This window comes from Lissotriton helveticus, chromosome 3_1 (genome assembly GCF_964261635.1).
Source record: "Lissotriton helveticus chromosome 3_1, aLisHel1.1, whole genome shotgun sequence".
Lineage (NCBI taxonomy): Eukaryota > Metazoa > Chordata > Amphibia > Caudata > Salamandridae > Lissotriton > Lissotriton helveticus.
In genome coordinates, this window is record NC_136061.1 from 22,655,389 (window position 1) to 22,678,116 (window position 22,728).

At 48.7% G+C, this 22,728-nt stretch overlaps 1 protein-coding gene across 2 annotated transcripts in view; it reads right to left on the reverse strand.

Annotated features, from left to right (window-relative positions):
* Window positions 1-4,301: 4,301 nt before the first annotated feature.
* Window positions 4,302-22,728, reverse strand: part of SLC4A3 (solute carrier family 4 member 3) — a 513,414-nt gene continuing 494,987 nt past the window's right edge. The window contains exons 19-21 of one of the 2 annotated variants that reach the window (XM_078679131.1): window positions 21,236-21,405; window positions 20,598-20,771; window positions 4,302-10,377 (exon numbers count right to left, since the gene is read on the reverse strand). In XM_078679131.1, the coding sequence (XP_078535257.1) occupies window positions 10,300-10,377; window positions 20,598-20,771; window positions 21,236-21,405 (422 nt within the window). In that variant the 3' untranslated portion in view covers window positions 4,302-10,299. Of the gene's footprint in view, window positions 10,378-20,597; window positions 20,772-21,235; window positions 21,406-22,728 lie in introns of those variants that run through there. The other variant, XM_078679132.1, reaches the window with a different exon arrangement.

Sequence of the window (22,728 nt, forward strand, 5' to 3'; positions counted from 1 at the left end):
AATACCCACTTAACAGCCCTTAGTGAAGAGTCGGGAGATCTTTTATACCTATTTCTAAATCACTTTGTAGTGCAGCGCTTCATGGTACGGATAGAAGGGCTTCGGAGCGCTTCATGGAGATGAGGAATGAGGGTCTACACAGATACACAGAGGCAGATCACCTCATGCACTGGGGAGGGGTCCATGCCAAGACCCATGGAAACCCCAGGGAGGGCAGAGATGGTGGTGAGGCCAGGGCAGGTGGAGCCCTGTTCTCCATCCCTCGGGTATCCTACGAAGTGGAGCTAAGGCCAGGCTTGAGTCTGCTGCAGCAAGTTACATGTAGGAGTGAAAAAGGCAGGAAGTGGGTGACATGGATGTCAAGAAGCTGCAGGGGTGTTATTTATAAGAGACTTGCGCCGCGTCACTTTTTCGGATGCTCTGACGGTGCAAGGCCTCTGAATCATATCCATGAGGTGAAGCGACGTCCCTCTGCCTGGCGTTGAACGCCCTCATAGAGATGGAGTGGGACCGAGCAATGTAACTCGCTGCCGCGCCTCACTACAGATCAAGGAGGCGCTCCAGGGGCGTTGTGATGGTTTTTCCATGCAACACCCATGGCTTTTGACGCTGCCCCAGAATTACCTGATCACGTAAACCTAGGGCAGCGCCAACGTCTAACGCTTCCCTAGAGCAGACGTGACAAGGACATTCTTTTTTATTTCTCCTCATTTTTTCCTCTCTCCATCTGTGCTGCATTCTGAAGCTCCCATAGAAAGAGGGAAATGTCTCTCTTGGTTGTTTTTGTGCAGGGAGGTGTTCCTTCTTGTACAAAAACAATGCTGCCTGCAATGGAGGGACCCTTGCAACAAGGTACACGGGGACATGCCTTGGCACCGGCCTGCTGACATGGCGTCAGCGCAGCGGGAAAGGATAGGGATGCACCGTATTTCATAAATACTGTTCCTTCCTGTCCTTTCACATTGGATCTAGCCTGATGCCTGAGGATAATTCTAAGGTAAGGAATACACAGCTGGAAGTCTCTATCAGATACATGGGACAGTGCCACCAGGAAATTAGTGACCGGGCTTTCTTTGAGCTGGCAGTGAGGTTGTAAGACACTCGCGGTGCTGAAAAATGCTTAAAACGTTATTTGGTTGCTTGGCGATGATTCACAAAAATGCTAGTTAGCTGTAGTGCCACGCGTGCTCTTCGACCGTCATATATTTATTGCCTGGTGCCAAACCAAGCGTCTCAGCAAAGTATCACTCTTACAAGCTGTTTGCTTCATTTCCTGCCCCTGATGTCAAGATCACTCAGACCAGGGTGGGGGGGGGACCTGCAGGGGGTACCAGCTGACACATCTGGCTACTAATACCTGAGGCCAATCTTGTGACTTGGGGCCAGATGTAGGTAAATCATATTTACCGACTCTTAAATACCGAATTTTACCGATTCGGTATTTAAGAGTCGGTAAATATGAAGGGGGGAGATGTAGGTATTTCCAGAAGTGGAAATACCGAATCGTTAGAATTCGGTATTTACCGATTCGGTAATTACCGAATCGGTATTCCCTATTGATTCCTATGGGCTCTGAAGCCCATAGGAATCAATGGGAAATACCGATTCGGTAATTACCGAATCGGTAAATACCGACTTTTGCAAGGGTGCAGGGGGTGTCACTTTGACACCCTCTGGCACCCCAAAAATAGGCATGTGTGCCATGTGGCACACAGACATGCCCTAAGGGCATGTCTGTGTGTCACATGGCACAGGTGTGCATGCACACAAGTGCATGCACACCTGAATTCGGTATTTTAACACCCAATTGGATTGGGTGTTAAAATACCGAATTTGTAGGGCCTTTGGGACTCTGAAGAGTCCCACCTACATCTGAGATTTACCGAATCTGTAAAAATACCGATTCGGTATTTTACAGAATCGGTAAATTTACCGAATCGGTAAATTTACCGATTCTGTAAAATAATGCCCCCTACATACCAATTCTGAAATACCGGTCGGTAACGGCCGAAAATACCGATTTTCGGCCGTTACCGACCGACCTACATCTGGCCCTTGATCACAAATACATTGAATTAAGAGTTCAAGTGGACAGATTTAAAGAACATTGATTGAACAAAATTCAACAGTTTCCTGTGTTCTGGTCCAAAAACTTCTTATTCTTCTAAATAAAGAGACATTTGTACCACTCTTTGTCAGCTCCAACCACAGCTGTAAACCTCATTGTCTGTGGAGGTAATCTGATGCCCATTTATTGGTATCTTGCCTTATCTTACCATGATGGCCCCCCAATTGGTGTCTACCCTTACCTTACCATGGAAGTCCCCCACAGCTGCAGTCTAGCCTTACTAAGATTGGCTCCTACTGATGGTGTTTAGCCTTACCTGTTTAGCCGTGCCTGATCGTGATTGCTTTTGGTGCTTGCCTTACCATACCACGATCGCCCCCTGCTGGTGGCATTTAGCCACACCTTACCATGATTGCTTCCTTCTGTTGTTGTCTAGCGTTACCTTACCATGATCGCCGCCTACTGGTGTTTAGCCACACCTTACCATGATTACTTCCTTCTGTTGTTGTCTAGCCTTACGTTACCATGATCGCCCCCTGCTGGTGGCGTTTAGCCACATCTTACCATGATTGCTTCCTTCTGTTGTTGTCTAGCCTTACGTTACCATGCTCGCCCCCTGCTGGTGGCGTTTAGCCACACCTTACCATGATTGCTTCCTTCTGTTGTGGTCTAGCCTTACGTTACCATGATCGCCCCCTGCTGGTGGCGTTTAGCCACACCTTACCATGATTGCTTCCTTCTGTTGTTGTCTAGCGTTACCTTACCACGATCGCCCCCTGCTGGTGTTTAGCCACACCTTACCATGTTTGCATCCTTCTGTTGTTGTCTAGCCTTACGTTACCATGATCGCTCCCTGCTGGTGGCGTTTAGCCACACCTTACCATGATTGCTTCCTTCTGTTGTTGTCTAGCGTTACCTTACCATGATCGCCCCCTGCTGGTGTTTAGCCACACCTTACCATGTTAGCATCCTTCTGTTGTTGTCTAGCCTTACGTTACCATGATCGCCCCCTGCTGGTGGCGTTTAGCTACACCTTACCATGATTGCTTCCTTCTGTTGTTGTCTAGCGTTACCTTACCATGATCGCCCCCTGCTGGTGTTTAGCCACACCTTACCATGTTTGCATTCTTCTGTTGTTGTCTAGCCTTACCTTACCATGATCACCCCCTGCTGGTGGCGTTTAGCCACACCTTACCATGATTGCTTCCTTCTGTTGTTGTCTAGCGTTACCTTACCATGATCGCCCCCTGCTGGTGTTTAGCCACACCTTACCATGTTTGCATTCTTCTGTTGTTGTCTAGCCTTACCTTACCATGATCACCCCCTGCTGGTGGCGTTTAGCCACACCTTACCATGATTGCTTCCTTCTGTTGTTGTCTAGCGTTACCTTACCATGATCACCCCCTGCTGGTGTTTAGCCACACCTTACCATGATTGCTTCCTTCTGTTGTTGTCTAGCGTTACCTTACCATGATCACCCCCTGCTGGTGTTTAGCCACACCTTACCATGATTGCTTCCTTCTGTTGTTGTCTAGCGTTACCTTACCATGATCACCCCCTGCTGGTGTTTAGCCACACCTTACCATGTTTGCATTCTTCTGTTGTTGTCTAGCCTTACCTTACCATGATCACCCCCTGCTGGTGGCGTTTAGCCACACCTTACCATGATTGCTTCCTTCTGTTGTTGTCTAGCGTTACCTTACCATGATCGCCCCCTGCTGGTGTTTAGCCACACCTTACCATGTTTGCATTCTTCTGTTGTTGTCTAGCCTTACCTTACCATGATCACCCCCTGCTGGTGGCGTTTAGCCACACCTTACCATGATTGCTTCCTTCTGTTGTTGTCTAGCCTTACCTTTCCATGATCACCCCCTGCTGGTGGCGTTTAGCCACACCTTACCATGATTGCTTCCTTCTGTTGTTGTCTAGCCTTACCTTACCATGATCACCCCCTGCTGGTGTTTAGCCACACCTTACCATGTTTGCATCCTTCTGTTGTTGTCTAGCCTTACGTTACCATGATCGCCCCTGCTGGTGGCGTTTAGCCACACCTTACCATGATTGCTTCCTTCTGTTGTTGTCTAGCGTTACTTTACCATGATCGCCCCCTGCTGGTGGCGTTTATCCTTACCTCACTTAGATTTTTAGAATTCCGAAACACTCCCCAGATGCGGGCCAAGGGCCCGCATACCATTACATTCGCTCTTTTCAATAAAGGTTGGCATATTTTGGGAAATTTAAACAGCACATTTATTTGGTACTCTAAAAAAATAAATACTGAGCAATGCTACAATGATTCTTTCAAAAGGTCAATTACAGTGATAAAAATATCAAAATTCTGGGGTGTTAATGAGGAAATGTATGAAAAGCTACACCTTCAAAACATAAAACTCATTGCACACAGTGATCTGGAAATCATCTTTGCTGTAGGCAGTGGGTGAGGGATCCAACAGGTGCTACACAGGGACCACCAATCAGCTGCAAGCGATCCTTGGAAGAGATGCTACCCCTCACCTTAGCTGCCGGCCCCTGTCCGAGCATCCGAAGAGCAAAGACCTTCTTCCACAATCGGCATGACTCCACCCTTGGCAGGTGAGCCCCTAGTGCAACTAGACGAGTAGACGTAAGGTACAAATGGTAGGTCCCGTATGCTGCCGGAAGAGGTGCCGGAAGCTACAGAAGGATGGGCACAACATGCTGGTCTCTGGGAGAGCTTGACCTCTCGAAGCGATGGACTCCAAGTCCTGGTCAGTGAGACCTCCTCAGGCAGCAAACAAGTGTGTACATGATGACGTACAGAAGATTGGCACACCTGGTACTTCAGGGTGAGAAGACAAGCTCCCAGGAAGGACAGCAGGTGCTACTGTGTGCAAATATCTGAGGGACAGGCCTTGATCCCACACCCTCCATGGAGAAGACCCTAAGAAGGTTTTATTCATTCTTGCAAAGCTGGTATGAACACTTTGGGCTTGAATAATCTGTCAGTGCAAATGTCCTTCATGGTAGCCACCCCTACTAGTGAGAGACATGTGCCACCTACACCAGTATTTAAATATGCAAAAAGTGCAAATCAAGCATGTGAGGTGCTCGTGTTTCTTCTCACCTTTAAAAATGATTCAAGTAGAGGGAGCAGGCACCACTTACTGGGTGCTTAAAGCTATGACTGAGATTGCCTCTGGTATTACCATGGAAAACTGGGCGCAACCAGGACTGGATCCAAGTGGGGGCCAGGGAATGGAAGTAACAGTGCCCCTGACAACTCCTGACAATGTCTAAATCCAGAGCAGAGGCTTATGTCTGGCAAGCCTCTTCTGGTGACACCGATTGTGGAAAGCATCAGTTCATTAAACCCAACTGGCCATTGTAGAACCTGACTCGCCACTGGCCATAGAGGCAATATTGGACGCCGCGGCATGGTTCTGCTCCATTGTCAATCTCTGGGTGAACATCAGAAGCTGCTGGTGATCAATTGGCTTTGGAAGCAGGTCCATGAGAAGAAACAATCAGGAAAATGTATAGACACAAGAGGCAGATAATTTGCCATCAAGACCCCAGAATCCATCATTGCCATTGAATAGATAAATCTCTAAGTGTATTTCCTCACCTAGGAAGAGTGGGAATGCGGTGAAGGTGGAGGCTCGCTCGAGTCAAAATGTCTTTGTACAAACCTTGGGGCTAGCCCACCAACACACACCGCGAGTGATTCAAGGCCCTTCCAAAGGACTCAGGGAAAGGCGTAGAATCCCACGACAAGAATAACTTTTGAGGTAATAGCAACATAATCAACAGGTGCCAGATGAGACAACTTCCGACAGATGTTCAAAGGTGATAACAACATACGCCATGGGACCGAGAGGAGACCACAACGTCTCACAGATGTCAGAAGGTGATAATAACACCATACTGGATGGAACTTAGAGGAGACAACAACTTCCGACAAATGCCCAAAGGTGATAACAATGTACTCTGGGAGCGTTGGGGGAGAAGATAACTTTTCACAGCTGTCCGAAGGTGATAAGAACATACTAGGTGGGTGCCGGTGGAGACAACAATATCTGACAGGCAACAAAACACCCAATGGGTGAAGGGAGGCGAAGAACAATTACAAATTGCTTTTTGCAGAAGATGAAATAGGTTTCAAGTCAACATTAGAGAAAAGTCTAGGTCTGATGAAGTTCTGAAGAAGATGACAGCACATCTAACGGGTCTTGTTGAAAGAAGTCCCACAAAACTCCAAATCAATTTACAGGGATTTGCCACCAGGTCTAATCAATCTCGAAGGAGAATATGCTACAGTTTAAATTTCCAAGAGTGTCTACTGTCCTCCTCTTTCACCCTGGTGGAAGAACCAGCCAGCCAGTTCCAGATGGTGTATCCTACATCCAGTCACTGATGTGTGCTTTTTAATCATCTGGTGAACTGATCTGCAGTGCCATTCATTGTTGGTGTTTCTGCAGAACAGTGCCTGTTGTCAGCTGCTATTTGATTTGAATCAATAGAATTACTTGTGTTCTTCCTTTGACATTCGCAATTCAGTTTCCACTCACTGGGCAGGGCAGACAGCACTTGTGAACCCATAGCTCGATGTTACATCATCTTTGGTGGACCCTACGTGTCTCAAGGTGCATGCAACATCTGGGGAATGGCAGGCAGTTCTTGTATACCCCTAGCTCGAAGGTACATCATGTTTGGTGGACCCAACGATCTCAAGGCGAGTGTCACACCATTAGGGGTGGGGCAGGACAGACCGTGCATGTGTACACCTAGCTCAATGTTATATCATCTTTGGTGGACCCTACGTGTCTCAAGGCGCGTGCCACATCTAGGGAAGGGCAGGCATGCTTGTATACCCCTAGCTCAATGTTAAATCATCTTTGGTGGACCCTACGTGTCTCAAGGCATGTGCCACATCTGAGGAAGGACAGCAGTGCTTGCATACCCCTAGCTCGATGGTACATCATGTTTGGTGGACCCAACGATCTCAAGGCGAGTGTCACACCATTGGGGGTTGGGGCAGGACAGACTGTGCATGTGTACACCTGGCTCAATGTTACATCATCTTTGGTGGGGCCCTACGTGTCTCAAGGCGCGTGCTACATCTGGGGAAGGGCAGGCATGCTTGTATACCCCTAGCTCAATGTTAAATCATCTTTGGTGGACCCTACGTGTCTCAAGGCATGTGCCACATCTGGGAAATGGCAGGCAGTGCTTGTATACCCCTAGCTCGAAGGTACATCATGTTTGGTGGACCCAACGATCTCAAGGCGAGTGTCACACCATTAGGGGTAGGGCAGGACAGACCGTGCATGTGTACACCTGGCTCAATGTTACATCATCTTTGGTGGACCCTATGTGTCTCAAGGTGCGTGCCACATCTGGGAAGGGCAGGCAGTGCTTGCATACCCCTAACTCAATGTTACATCATCTTTGGTGGACCCTACGTGTCTCAAGGCGCGTGCCACATCTGGGGAAGGGCAGGCATGCTTGTATACCCCTAGCTCGATGGTACATCATGTTTGGTGGACCCAACGATCTCAAGGCGAGTGTCACACCATTGGGGGTGGGGCAGGACAGACTGTGCATGTGTACACCTGGCTCAATGTTACATCATCTTTGGTGGGCCCTACGTGTCTCAAGGCGCGTGCTACATCTGGGGAAGGGCAGGCATGCTTGTATACGCCTAGCTCGATGTTAAATCATCTTTGGTGAACCCTACGTGTCTCAAGGCACGTGCCACATCTGAGGAAGGACAGGCAGTGCTTGCATACCCCTAGCTCGATGGTACATCAAGTTTGGTGGACGCTATGATCTGAAGGCGAGTGTCACACCATTGGGGGTGGGGCAGGGCAGACCGCGCTTGTGTACCCTTAGCTCAATGTTACATCATCTTTGGTGGACCATGCGTGTCTCAAGGTGAGTGCCACATCTGGGAAAGGGCAGGCAGTGCTTCTGTACCCCTAGTTCAATAGTAAATCATATTTGGTGGATTCTACCATCTCAAGGCGAGTGTCACACCATTGGGGGTGGGGCAGGGCAGACTGCTCTTGTGTACCCTTAGCTCAATGTTACATCATCTTTGGTGGACGATGCGTGTCTCAAGGTGAGTGCCACATTGTCTTTGTTAGTGTGTCTGCCTCAGATATATATGACTGTCTCGGTCAGCGTGTCTGCCTCAAGTATATTTAACTGTCTTGTGGGTGCATGCAACTGTTTCTGTTGGTGTGATTGTCTCATTTATATATGACTGTCTCTGACACTGTCTTGTGTGTTTATATGCCTGTCTTTGTTGGTGTGACTGTCTCGTTTTTATTTGACAGCCTTGGTCGGTATGACTGTCTTGTGTGTGTATGAGAAAGTCTGGGTCGGTGTGACTGTCTTGTGTGTGTCTGTGACAGTCTGGGTCGATATGACAGTTTTGCATGTGTATATGACAGTCTTGGTCGATGTGACAGTCTTGTGTGTGTATATGCCTATCTCTGTGGATGTGACTCTCTTGTTTGTAAATGATTGGGTCTGTAAGTGTAACTGTCTCGTCTGTGTATATGACAGTCTCGGTCGGTGTGACTGTCTTGTGTTTGTATGAGACGGTTTCTGTTGATGTGATTGTCTCATTTGTATAAAAATTTCTCTGTCGAAGTGACTGTCTTGTGTGTGTATATGACTGCCTCTGTTGGTGTGACTATCTCGTTTGTATATGGCAGTCTCTGTCGAAGAGACTGTTGCATGTGTATGTGACAGTCTCTGTCGATGTGACTGTCTTGTTTGTATATGACAGTCTCGGTTGGTGTAACTGTCTTGTGTGTTTCTGAGACAGTCTCTGTGGGTGTGACTGTGTTGTGTGTGTATATGCCGATCTCTGTCGGTGTGACTTTCTTGTTTGTATATGACAGTCTTGGTCGTGTGACTGTCTTTTGTGCGTATGCAACTGTTTTTGTTGGTGTGATTGTCTCGTTTATCGATGACAGTCTATGTCAATGTGACTGTCTCGTGTATGTATATATCTATCTCTGTCGGTGTGACTGTCTTGTGTATGTGTGAAACAGTCACTGTCAGAGTGCCTGTCTTGTGTGTGTATATGCTGACCCTGGGCGGTGTACTCCACTCCGTTTGCGGAGTTTTCCGCACTCCGCGTTACACGGAGTTCCGAAAACTCCGCTCTGCGTAGCGGAGCTGAGATTTTTTCCTCGCTCACGTTCATCAACGTCAAGTTGGCAACCACGGGCAAGGAAAATCAACCTCCTTGCGAGATTTCTCATCGTTCGCGATCGTCTACATCAAGTTGGCGAGCGTGGAAAAAGAACATCCTGGCGAGATTTTTCAACGCGGGGGTGACAGTTTTCTCATTAAGAGTGGTTGCGTATGCTCGTGGCCACTCGTGTTGAGAAACTGCCTGTTCGTGTTGAGAAAGCTCCTGCTTGAGTAAAAGTCTACTCGAGTGGCAGAAAAGGAAAGAAGGGACCTCTTGTGATGTGCAAGCGACCGTTCACAATGGTTGCACAGTGCAGACAACCATAAGGCACTGTGCAATCACCATGAACGGCATTTTTCTATGGAACTCCGCCACTTGCGGAGCTCCATGTAGTGCGACAGAGTTTATTTGCAACTTCGCAGAGTTCCGTGTAGTGCAACTCTGCAAATTATGCCCAGGGTTAGTATATGCCTATCTCTGTCGGTGTGACTGTCTTGCGTTTTTGTGAGACAGTCTCTGTCGGTGTGACTGTCTCGTGTGTATATGCCTATCTCTGTTGGTGTAACTGTCTTGTGTGTGTCTAAGACAGTCTCTGTCAGTGTGACTGTCTTGAGTGTGTATATGCCTATCTCTGTTGTGGTACTCGCAATCACACACACCATTTCAAGCGCCTCGTGCATCCACACACCTGTCTGCACTGTCAACTGAGTGTACTGAGCGCCTACACGGGGGGAGAAGTATTGCAAACCTGGAAGAGTCCATCAGTACTGACAGTACTGGAGCCCTCAAAGCACTGGTCATGTGTGTCTGTCTATCTGTACATATGTACATGTTCCTCTGCTACAAAAGGCTGTGTGTCAGTATTGTGTGGTGTCTGTGGTGCCATCTGCCCGTTCCATATGTGTTGATTCTTGACAGAAGGTTCTGATTATAATGTACTGTACATGGCCTTTGACCCTGTCTGTCCATCCATGTGCACATGTCCACGTGTCCAGGCGTCGCACACGTGTACTCAGCGGTGAAGGGACTCCCTGCTTCGGCCTCACACTGGCATGTGCAGCTCATTGTACTCATCACGTCCGTCTTCATCAAAGTTTGGGGCACCGTCTTCTGCGTCCAGCTGGAGAGAGGAGAGATAGAGGGGAGTCATGACACTGAGCAGCACTCGAGACCACAGTGGCATGCTATGTGACTGTCTCCTTGCCTAGGGTGCGCTACCACAGCGTGCATACTCAACTCTACGACACTCCGCTCTGCACCACTCCACCGTACGCCAACCCACTCCACTCTACACCATTCACCACAGCGTCACTGAACTTGACTCTACACCACTCCATGCTACGCCACTCCACAGCACTCACCACTGCGTCATGCACTTGACTCTACACCACTCCACAATACGCCACTCCACATCACTAACCACTTCATCACTGTACTCTACTCTGCACCACTCCACACTACGCCACTCCACACCTCTAACCCCTAACCACTTCATCACTGTACTCTACTCTGCACAACTCCACACTATGCCACTCCACTCCACTAACCACTTCATCACTGTACTCTACTCTGCACCACTCCACACTGTCACTCCTCTCCACACCACTAACCACTTCATCACTGTACTCTACTCTGCACCACCCCACACAATGCCACTTCTCTCCACACCACTAACCACTTTGTCACTGTACTCTACACCACTCCAAACTATGCCACCCCACACCACTAACCACTTCATCACTGTACTCTACTCTGCACCACTCCACACTATGCCACTCCACTCCACACCACTAACTACTTTATCACTGTACTCTACTCTGCACCACTCCACACTATGCCACTCCTCTCCACACCACTAAGCACTTTGTCACTGTACTCTACTCTGCACCACTCCAAACTATGCCACTTCACACCACTAACCACTTCATCACTGTACTCTACTCTGCACCACTCCACACTATGCCACTCTTCTCCACTCCACTAACCACTTCATTACTGTACTCTACTCTGCACCACCCCACACTATGCCACTCCTCTCCACACCACTAATCACTTTGTCACTGTACTCTACTCTGCACCACTCCACACTATGCCACTCCACTCCACACCGCTAACCACTATGTCACTGTACTCTACTCTGCACCACCCCACACTATGCCACTTCACACCACTAACCACTTCATCACTGTACTCTACTCTGCACCACTCCACACTATGCCACTTCACACCACTAACCACTTCATCACTGTACTCTACTCTGCACCACTCCACACTATGCCACTTCACACCACTAACCACTTCATCACTGTACTCTACTCTGCACCACTCCACACTATGCCACTCTTCTCCACTCCACTAACCACTTCATCACTGTACTCTACTCTGCACCACTCCACACTATGCCACTCTTCTCCACACCACTAACCACTTTGTCACTGCACTCTACTCTGCACCACTCCAAACTATGCCACTTCACACCACTAACCACTTCATCACTGTACTCTACTCTGCACCACTCCACACTATGCCACTCTTCTCCACTCCACTAACCACTTCATTACTGTACTCTACTCTGCACCACCCCACACTATGCCACTTCTCTCCACACCACTAATCACTTTGTCACTGTACTCTACTCTGCACCACTCCACACTATGCCACTCATCTCCACACCACTAACCACTTTGTCACTGTACTCTACTCTGCACCACTCCAAACTATGCCATTCCACACCACTAACCACTTCATCACTGTACTCTACTCTGCACCACTCCACACTATGCCACTCTTCTCCACACCACTAACCACTTTGCCACTGTACTCTACTCTGCACCACTCCAAACTATGCCACTCCACTCCACACCACTAACCAGTTCATCACTGTACTCTACTCTGCACCACCCCACACTATGCCACTCCTCTCAACACCACTAACCACTTTGTCACTGTACTCTACTCTGCACCACTCCACACTATGCCACTCTTCTCCACACCACTAACCACTTTTTCACTGTACTCTACTCTGCACCACCCCACACTATGCCACTCCACTACACACCACTAACCACTTCATCACTGTACTCTACTCTGCACCCCCCATTCGATGCCACTTTACTACACACCACTAACCACTGCATCACTGTACTCTACTCTGCACCACCCCACACTATGCCACTCCACTACAGACCACTAACCACTTCATCACTGTACTCTACTCTGCACCCCCATCCTATGCCACTTTACTACACACCACTCATCACTGCAGCACTGTACTCTACTCTGCACCACCCCACACTATGCCAATCCTCTCCACACCACTAACCACTTTGTCACTGTACTCTACTCTGCACCACCCCACACTATGCCACTCCACTACACACCTCTCACCACTGCATCACTGTACTCTACACTGCACCATTCCTCACTATGCCACTCCATTACACACCACTAACCACTTCATCACTGTACTCTACTCTGCACCCCCATACTATGCCACTTTACTACACACCACTAACCACTTCATCTCTGTACTCTACTCTGCACCCTCGCATACTATGCCACTTTACTACACACCTCTCATTACTGCAGCACTGCACTCTACTCTGCACTACTCCAAACTATGCCACTCCACACCACTAACCACTTCATAATTGTACTCTACTCTGCACCACTCCACACTATGCCACTCCTCTCCACACCACTAACCACTTTGTCACTGTACTCTACTCTGCACCACCACACACTATGCCACTCCACTCCACACCACTCATCACTGCGTCACTGCACTCTACTCTGCACCACTCCACACTATGCCACTCCACTAAACACCACTCATCATTGCATCACTGCACTCCACTCTGCACCCCCCAATACTATGTCACTTTACTACACACCACTCATCACTGCATCACTGTATTCTACTCTGCAACACCCCACACTATGCCACTCCACACCACTAACCACTTCATAACTGTACTCACTCTGCACCACTCCACTCTATGCCACTCCACTCCACACCACTCATCACTGCGTCACTGCACTCTACTCTGCATTACTCCAAACTATACCACTCCACTCCACACCACTCATCACTGCGTCACTGCACTCTACTCTGCATTACTCCAAACTATACCACTCCACTCCACACCACTCATCACTGCGTCACTGCACTCTACTCTGCACCACTCCACACTACACCACTCTACACTACTCACCACTTCATCACTACACTCTACTCTGCACCTTTCAACACTGTCCCACTCCACTCCACACCAATTATTATTCATCACTGCATCAATGCACTCTACTCTGCACCACTCCACTCCACACCACTCACTACTCATCACTGCATCAATGCACTCTACTCTGCACCACTTCACACTATGCCACTCTACTCCACGCCACTCATCACTGCATCTTTGCACTCAACTCTGCACCACTCCACACTAAGCCATTCCACTCTACATCACTCCACTCTATTCTACACCACTGCACACTACACCACTCCACCCACCTCCACTCCACTCTACTCTGCACCACTCCACACTATGCCTCTCCACTCTGTCCCGCTCATCACTGTGTCACTGCACTCTACTCTGCATCACTCCAAACTATGCCACTCCAATTCACACTTCTCACCACTCACTACACTCTACACTGCACCACTCCACACTACTTCACTCCATACTATGCAATACACTATGCAACACAATACCACTGCAACACTGCACTCTACTCTGCACCACTCCACCCTATGGCACACTATGCCACTCCACTCCACACCACTCATCACTACGTCAATGCACTCTACACTGAAACACTCCACACTATGCCACTCCACACCACTCACCATTGTGTCACTGCACTCTACTCTGCACCAGTCCAAACTACGCCTCTCTACTGTACTCTACTCTCTACACCACTGTACTCTATGCCAATGCACTCTACCCCACACTACTCTACTATGCACCACTACCCTCTTTGCAACTGCACTCTACACCACTCCACTTTATGCCACTCTACTCTGCAAGACAGCATTCTATGCCACTGTACTCCACGTCAATGCACTCTATTCTGTTCCACTCTACTCTTTGCCAAGGCCACTGTAATCTACTCTGCACTCTACACCAGTGTACTCTATTGTGCACCACTCTCCCCTACTCTGAAACAATCCACTCTATTACCCTACTTCAATCTGCACAACTGCACTCTACTTTGCACCACTGCCCTCTATGCCAATCCACTTTACACCACTTTACTCAAATCCAATGCACTACGCCACTGCCTGGACCCCTGGAGGACGTTATCATTGACTGCTTCGACGTGTCCAAGGTCTGCCTGTGGAAGAAGATCGGGGACTTAATCCCCTACCTCTAGGGCGGCACCTTCGAGTCACGCTACAGCGACACCTTTGCGTCCAGGTGGGAGCGTAGGAAAGCGCTTTATAGTATAGGTTTGTGCATTTCCAATATTTACATATTAGAGCAGAAATACACATTTCCTAACAGAAAACGGAACAAGAAATATACAATAAATCAACATCAATATTTCAATAAGATCGACAATGTAAGTATAGTTCTAGATGGTATATTGCAGAAGATATATCATTATGCGTGTTTTGCCGAAACAAAGAGCCTTCTTCAGGAGAGCCACAACAAGGCTGTTGGACTACCCTCTCAGGACTTGAGATACAAAAAAGTGGGTAACCAAACCCATCTCAATAAAAGTGAAGCTCAACCAATTTGGGAACTCCAGGATACTTACCCCCCTGATTAAGGGGATGGAAGACTAATAAGAATAATCCTTCAAAAATGGTTCAGATATTCAAAGAACGTCAACTTCTGAAGCGGAAACCCCAATGGACCTTAAATGGAGTGGACCTATCAAGTCAGCCGGGAAATGAAACTAGCACAGTCCAACCAAAAGCCCAAACAAAGGAAGAAAATAGATAATTTTCTTAAAAGGTGAAATTCTTCATCAAAGAAAGTCCAACCGGATATTCACAAGGTACCTCGCAGACACGCCATCAGCGTGTCATGTAAATATGTACGCAAATCTTTGTTCCCTGCCCAGGAGTGTTTGGGCAGGGAATAAAGATTATATACCTTGCCTGCACTCCCCCAGGCAGGGACCACCAATTCCCAAAGGATGGAACCCCCAAAGACTGTACCAGCATCAAGACCCAGAGGATGGTATCTCCTGGAACAATCTGTGACCAAGAAGGGGGTAGGATGTCCCTTTCCCCAAAGAAAACACTGGCCCCTAGGGATTGATTCTCTAGGGCCTTAAAGTGAATTGGGGAGGGGCACCGCATACCCCCTCGTCTAAAAACAAAAATCAACCCTGGGGATAGGGTCAAGAAGTCCTAAAATGGGTCAGAGAGGAGGTCCTCCCATTTATTGATAAACAGCACCAGGGGATGTGGTACCTGGGGCCTCATAAAGGCTCAGCGAGGGGGGCGTATGCTGTCCTTCTTCCAAAAAAGATAAAAGCGATGACCCTCTGGGGGCTAAGTGTTAAAATGGGAAGGAGCCAGTTTTTTGTATTTTATTTTTTTATTGGAGGTGCGGATCTACTGCAATAATTGAAAAAAATATTTATTTGGGGTCCACAGGTCACCCACCAGGCCGAGGGGGGCAGAGTGGAGAAGTGTGGCTCAATGGTTAGAGCGGCAGACCCTGATGCAGTAGTCCGGCAGGGACCAGGGTTCAATTCCCGCCTCTGCAGGTCTCGGGCTCAATTTCCTCAGACCTGATAATTCTCGCCTCGGTGCCTATTCTAATCATGAGTCCCACTCTGCACCTCTGGGCAATAGCTTGCTTAATCTCTACAACGGCCCCAACAACGCTGAGGATGCCTGACTTCACCTTGGGGGTGCCCAGGAGTGGGCTCCTCACAGGGAGAGCCAGGAAGGGTTCCTCGGCGGTATTCGTACAAGCGCCGAGATGCCTACGGGTAGTCGTGCGCTATACAAGTGCGTAATCATTTCATTTCATTTCATCATTCCCTAGAAAACTAGATATATTTTTTTTACAGGACAGCATACTGAGTTCCAAGTCCTAAAATGGCACCCGCCACTTCGTGGTTGATGTGGCTGCAGGTGGCAGTCAATCCGATCCAATCTTTTAAACTGTTGAAACTGCAGGTCCTCCATTATAAGATATATACATATATTTTGAACCTTAATTTCTCAATAAATAATGAGCGCATGTAAACTAAATCACACAAAGAATACTTTCTGGACTAAGACCTTGCTTTTTGCCAAACTTGGTGTAATTCCATTCAACGGTTTTCGATGTCTTGCTGTTCAATTTTCCTGTGGAAAACTGCATAGGGAAAAGTAATTTTGGGCCCCACTCCCCTTTTGCTCGGCTCCTACTTGACATATCACTTCAAAACTTTCCAGGAGCTAAGGTGGATGAGACATTTTTTGGAAAGTTTTGTGGACATTCTTCTAACATGCCAAAGTTCCAAGCAAACCAAAAAAATCAAGAACTCAATTTCCTATAGAGACGTGGTCCTAACTTTAATTTTGCCAGTTCAAGGATTCTCAGTTTGCTATGCAGGTTCTCAACTTCTCATCCTAATGTACTTCTCCAGCCACACCGTCAGAGTTCAAACTTCAAACTTCAGCAATGTTTTTGTATTATGGTGGTAAGTGGGCAGTGGCAGTGTCCCTACCGCTTCTCTACTGTAGCGCTTGTCAGTGCGTGGGTGATTGCTACCTGTGCGCTGCGTGCTAACTTGGCGTCTGAACCTTTTAAACTTTTAATTTTTAAAACTGCATTTTCCTGACCTGGCATTGCGGTGAGACAGCGCGTACAAGCCTCACTGCGCTCTATGCTGATCCCGCCATCTTTATTCTGCTCGGCTGAGCTTCACTAGCGGAGACGCTTCTACCGCCACCTAGCAACGGAGTGCTGGACTCGCCCCTCCCTCCCGCCTCGTTCTGACGCCGGTGGCTAGCACCGTTCGAGCAGAGGGCGTGGAGGGTCCGAGCCAGACACTTCCGGAAGCTGCCTGCAGCGCTCTAGCTGTTGGGACGCTGGGGGGGATATAAGGCGGATGTGTTGCAGGCAGCGCAGCGGACGAGCGCAGCGGGCGCGACGAAGGCGCGCCGGAGTTGCGCCTGAGTTAAGCCCGTCTGCGCCCGTCCGCGGCCGATTGCGGCCCAGGGCCAGAATCCCTGGCCGCCCTGCAGCACATATTCGCTGGAGTCGAGATGACCTTCTTCTCCTCCGCCATGGCCACCTGGGACCATGCTTACACAGCATGGAGGCGGATAAGAGCGTGGGCTGCAATTTCTGCAGCTTCACCTTCTGCTCAGGGCAAACCAACACTAGCGCCCACCATCCCCTGATGTGCGGGCTGCTGAATGTTCGCTCCCTACGAAAGCACAGCCTTGATATCCATGACCTCCTTGTTGGGAAGGGATGGGACCTACTCTTCCTTACGGAGACATGGTTGGACTCGGACTCCATGCCGGAAATCATCGAGGCCATCCCAGAGGGCTACTGTCTTCAAAGACTTGATAGACTAAGAAGGAGAGGTGGGGGCATAGCCATAGTGGCGAAACAGGAATATCAATGCCAGCTGGAACGCACCAACATTGAGGGTAGTGAAGCAGGTGCCTTCTCCATTACGCTTAATGGCAAGTCCACCCTAAAAGGCCTCTTGATTTACCGCCCACCGGGTCCCCCCACAGCTTTCATTGAGAAACTAGTGGAGGATGTCACCGAAGCTGCACTGAGTACTGATAAATATCTAGTCCTAGGCGATCTGAACCTACATCTAGATACCCCAACAGATAAGACAGCTAATGATCTCTGTCTCACAATGGCTAACTTGCAGTTTGAGCAGAAAGTGCAACATCCCACCCACAACTTGGGCCATCTTCTCGACCCAATTTTCGCTAATTGGAATCAAGTGGAAGCATGCACGCCGGTCCCCATCCCATGGTCAGACCATCACCTTATTCCATTTACCATTGGGAGTCAGGAACCTGCTCCGATTGACCCTCCTGCCGATAAACACCCCAGGCGGAGATGGGCAGCATTCTCCCAAACCGCATTTAATCAGGCATTAACTGCTAAAGGTCATCCAGGTGGAATAGGTGTGGTAGATACCAACTCCAACCTAGACCAACGTATTACAGAGGCCCTGGATTTGGTGGCTCCACTTGGTGCGGCCAAATTGGGGGGCCGAGCACAGAGATCTGCTCCCTGGTTTAATGATGACATGCGGGTGGCGAAAGCGGCGTGCAAAAGGGCCGAAAGGCAATGGAGGGTAGCATATTCCGCCTCCGCTAAAGCTGAGTACACTGACTGCAGGCGTAGCTATCATAAACTGCTACGAAAGGGCAAATCAGCGTACTTCTGCGCTAGGATTGAAGAAGCTGAGCAGTCCACCAAGGAACTCTTCTCAATCTACAAGTCCATTACTATAGGGAAGTCGGCGGCATGGCCCACGAAACTCTGCACTGTGGAGGGCTGTGACCGTATTGCAGAATTCTTTGCTAATAAAGTCACTAACCTCTACAATTCCTTTCCTCAGCAGGCAAATAACGCTCCCACATGGGGGGAGGGTGTCAAAAATATAGGAGAACGACAGCTTATCTCCTTTTCCACCCCGCCTACAGAAGAGCTAATCCGTATCTGCGGGTCAATTAAATCTGGCTCCCCAAGAGACCCGACGACTCCCAGCCGACTCAAGGGTAGTTTGCAAGTGCTTGAACCTTATGTTCGCAATCTACTCGATTCCTCTTTTATGTCCCAGAGTGTCCCCAAGGCTTGGAAGCAGGCAATTGTACTCCCCCTGCAAAAAAAGGCTAATGTGAATTTTGAGAAATTTGACAACCTCCGCCCCATCTCCCTTCTGCCCTACATGGCTAAAATAGCGGAGAAAATTGCCAACACGCAATTGATGCAGTTCGTGGAGGAGGCATCGCTACTCCACGACTCGCAATTTGGCTTCCGTCCCCGTCATTCGACGGAATCGGCACTTCTTGCGGCGGTGGAGGCACTGCGACAGGGCGTGGATGAGGGCCAGACTATGGCTCTGATCCTACTCGACTTAAGTGCAGCATTCGACACTGTAGCACATGCCATCTTGCTACAGTGTCTGAGTGAAGGTGGGGTTACAGGTGCTGCGCTTGGCTGGATCAAGTCCTTCCTGTCTGACAGGTGTTTCCGGGTCAGGATGGGAGAATGCTACTCGAGGGAGATCGAGTTGGGCCAGGGCGTAACGCAGGGTTCGTCCCTGAGCCCAACCTTATTCAATATCTACGTCTCCCCTTTAGCAGCCATCGCGGAGGGCCACGGTCTCCACTTGGTGTCCTACGCCGACGACACGCAGTTGGTCGTCTCCCTATCGCGTGCCCCCGGTCTTGCAGCGGACATCTTCAGGAACTGCATGCAAGATCTTGCAGCCTGGATGTCCGCAAACTGTTTAAAGCTGAACGGTAGCAAGACCGAGGTGCTCGTGGTGGGGGGCGGGCCTTCTGCGTGGTCGCCTACGTGGTGGCCACCCTGTCTGGGCGAGGTCCCCACTCCCTGTCTGGAGGCCAAGAATCTTGGCATGTGGCTGGACAAAGACCTTGCCTTTGGTCCTCAGGTTGGCCGGGTGACGGGGGTGTGTTTCGGTGTCCTGAGAGCTCTGAGGAAGGTTTTAGATCTGCTTCCCATCTCTGCTCGTAGGACCCTGGTGCACGCCCTGGTCACTTCGCGCTTAGACTATGGGAACCTGCTCTATCTGGGGGCCTCAGGCAAGGTCATGGGTCGCCTCCAGGTGCTTCAAAATGCTGCAGCACGGCTCGTGCTTAGACTCCCTAGGTCACCTTCTAAACCCGCCCTCCAAGCCCTCCATTGGCTCCCGATGGAGAAGAGAATTGAGTTTAAGGCCCTCTCAACGTGCCATCGCATTCTGAGCGGCAAAGCCCCTGTGCCACTCCAGAGTCTGGTGTCCCACTATGAACCTACCCGCAATTTACGGTCCTCTCAGACGGGACTACTAGTGGTACCCAGAGTTAGGAAGGCACGAATGGGAGGGAGATCTTTTAGACATCTTGCTCCCAGATGCTGGAATGTCTTGCCTCCAGAACTGCGTCTCGAACCATCAGAAATCCTGTTCAGAAAAAAACTGAAAACTCACCTTTTTAGCAGGTAGCTCCTGAGGGAGGGGGGGACGGCAACTGCTCACTTATCATAGCGCGGGGACACGCCTTCTGGCATCACCAGGCGCTTTACAAATGCCCTAAACTAAACTAAACTAAACATGGATGAGGGCAGGTGCATTGTTTGAATATAAATATAGAACAGTTGAGCATTTGAAAAAAAATCTTACAGCTTTAAGCTCCTTCTCTTGGAAGATGTATGGCAGAAGAAATCGGCGTAGAGGGACAGTCAGGATCAGGACAAATGGAAAGGCCAGCGAGGCAACCGTGGATTTAACTACCCACAAGACCACAATGCAAGCGAGCTGGATCCCGGTGAAGAGGTTCATCTTCCAGGTCTTCACCTAGGTGGGCAAGAGGTGAGTGTTACCTACACTCATCAAGGAACATCACATAATCATTTCTAATTTAAACAAGGAACACTGCCCAAGGTCATGATCTGCAACTATCATTGTAGCGTAAAATGAAAATATGACAATGCAATACAATATTCTAAAGTAAGTAATATGGATGAACACTGATAACATGAGAAAAAACTAGAATGTACATCAATACTCCCCGAAATGTCAAAAAGATAAAGTCATAAAACCAATAACCTTAAAACCAAGCCAAGAGCACTTAGCATTCTGGAACTTGTAGCATTCCTTTTACCATTACCAATCTTGACTTAAAAAATTGCAGCAAAACAAACAACAGCAAGGTGCTGTAGACCAATAAGCAAGGGATGCTTGAAGGTGTCACACATGAAATAAGGCCACCTTACAACACTGATCCCTCTCTGGTGAGATCAGACAGGTACTCAGTTTACCTTCACCACGTAGGTGTGGTCAGGGTGATGTTTCGAAGGCATCAGCACCAGGAGGATCCGTTCGTACAGCTGGATTCCAGTCAGAGAAGTGACGCCCATGTAGAGGAAAATTCCAAAGAGAACAGCAAGCGGGATCTGGCGGAGCACGTTCCGCATCACAATGGACATACCTGAGTGGCAACGGAAAAGCGAGTTATCCGTTTTTGCGCCGTACAAGAGAAGCGACCAGCCAGAGCAAGTCTCTGAGAACACAATCAGTACATACAAGGATGTGTAGGGGTTGAAGAGGTGAGGCAGACATGAGAATGTGGATCCTGAAGAATGAGAGGACACTCGTGGAAAGGTATAAAAAAGATCTTTTATACCATAAAGAGGGTATCTGAGCCATGTATACACACAGTTGGGCACACAGGGTGCATGCAAAAAGGCAGATGAGAGGTTACATAAATTAAAATATGAGTGTTTGAGGTCTGTATGTCTGGGGCAGTCAGTGGTTACTGGGCCATGTTTGTGGTGGGTACTTTGGCTTACCACTGATGTCCCAGGGTCACAATACTTGTGCACTTCCAATGGATAGTCACATTCCTACATTGGGCACTTGACTCCCATGGGTAGCACAAACAATCACTCATCATTATTCTACAACTTTGCACACCAACCCTAATCCACAGAGCTCATTACTAACCCACCCACCACCAACCAAGACAGCCACTAACCGAATGGAGAACCTTCACCAGAAAAGAAACAGTCATGCAATCATGCATGCCATCCACTCAGGGGTCCTAATGGACCCATGGCAACAACGACATCTACAACCTGGGAACATCGCCAATCAGCACCAAGCAGGCACTCATCATTAATTCCTCTGTCACGACTGCCATTTTCCAGAATCAATAGAACGTGTACAAATCAACGCCCTCCTCAAGAAGCCCACAGCAAACCTGAATTAACTGAGCCACTTCCGACCCCTGCTTCCCTATCCAACCAAAGCGATTGAGAAATTCATCAACAAGCTACTAACTACTCACCTCGAACTTCACCATCTTCTGGATAGCTCTCAATCAGGATTTAGAAAGAACCGCAGCAAAACAGCACTCATCCGGCGACCAATAACATTCAAATCATCCTCGACTAAGGAGAAAAAGCAGTTCTCAGTCTGCTCAACCTCTCTGCAACCTTCAACACTGTCTCCCATAAAACCTCATCAGAAGACTCCGCATGATTTGCATACAAAGATCCGCTCTCAAATGGATCTGTTCCTTCCTCACGGGAAAAAGGTAAAGGTTCAGACAGCCGCCATTCACATCAGAGACCAAAAGAATGATATGATGAGTCTCAGAAGGATCGTCCTTCAGCCCTACTGTTTTCAACATATTCATGACACTGCTCACCAACATCATTGGCTCACAAGACATCACCTTCATCTCCTACACCAATGACATCCAACTCATCCTCTCCCTGATGAATAAGACAAACACCGCCAGAACCAACTT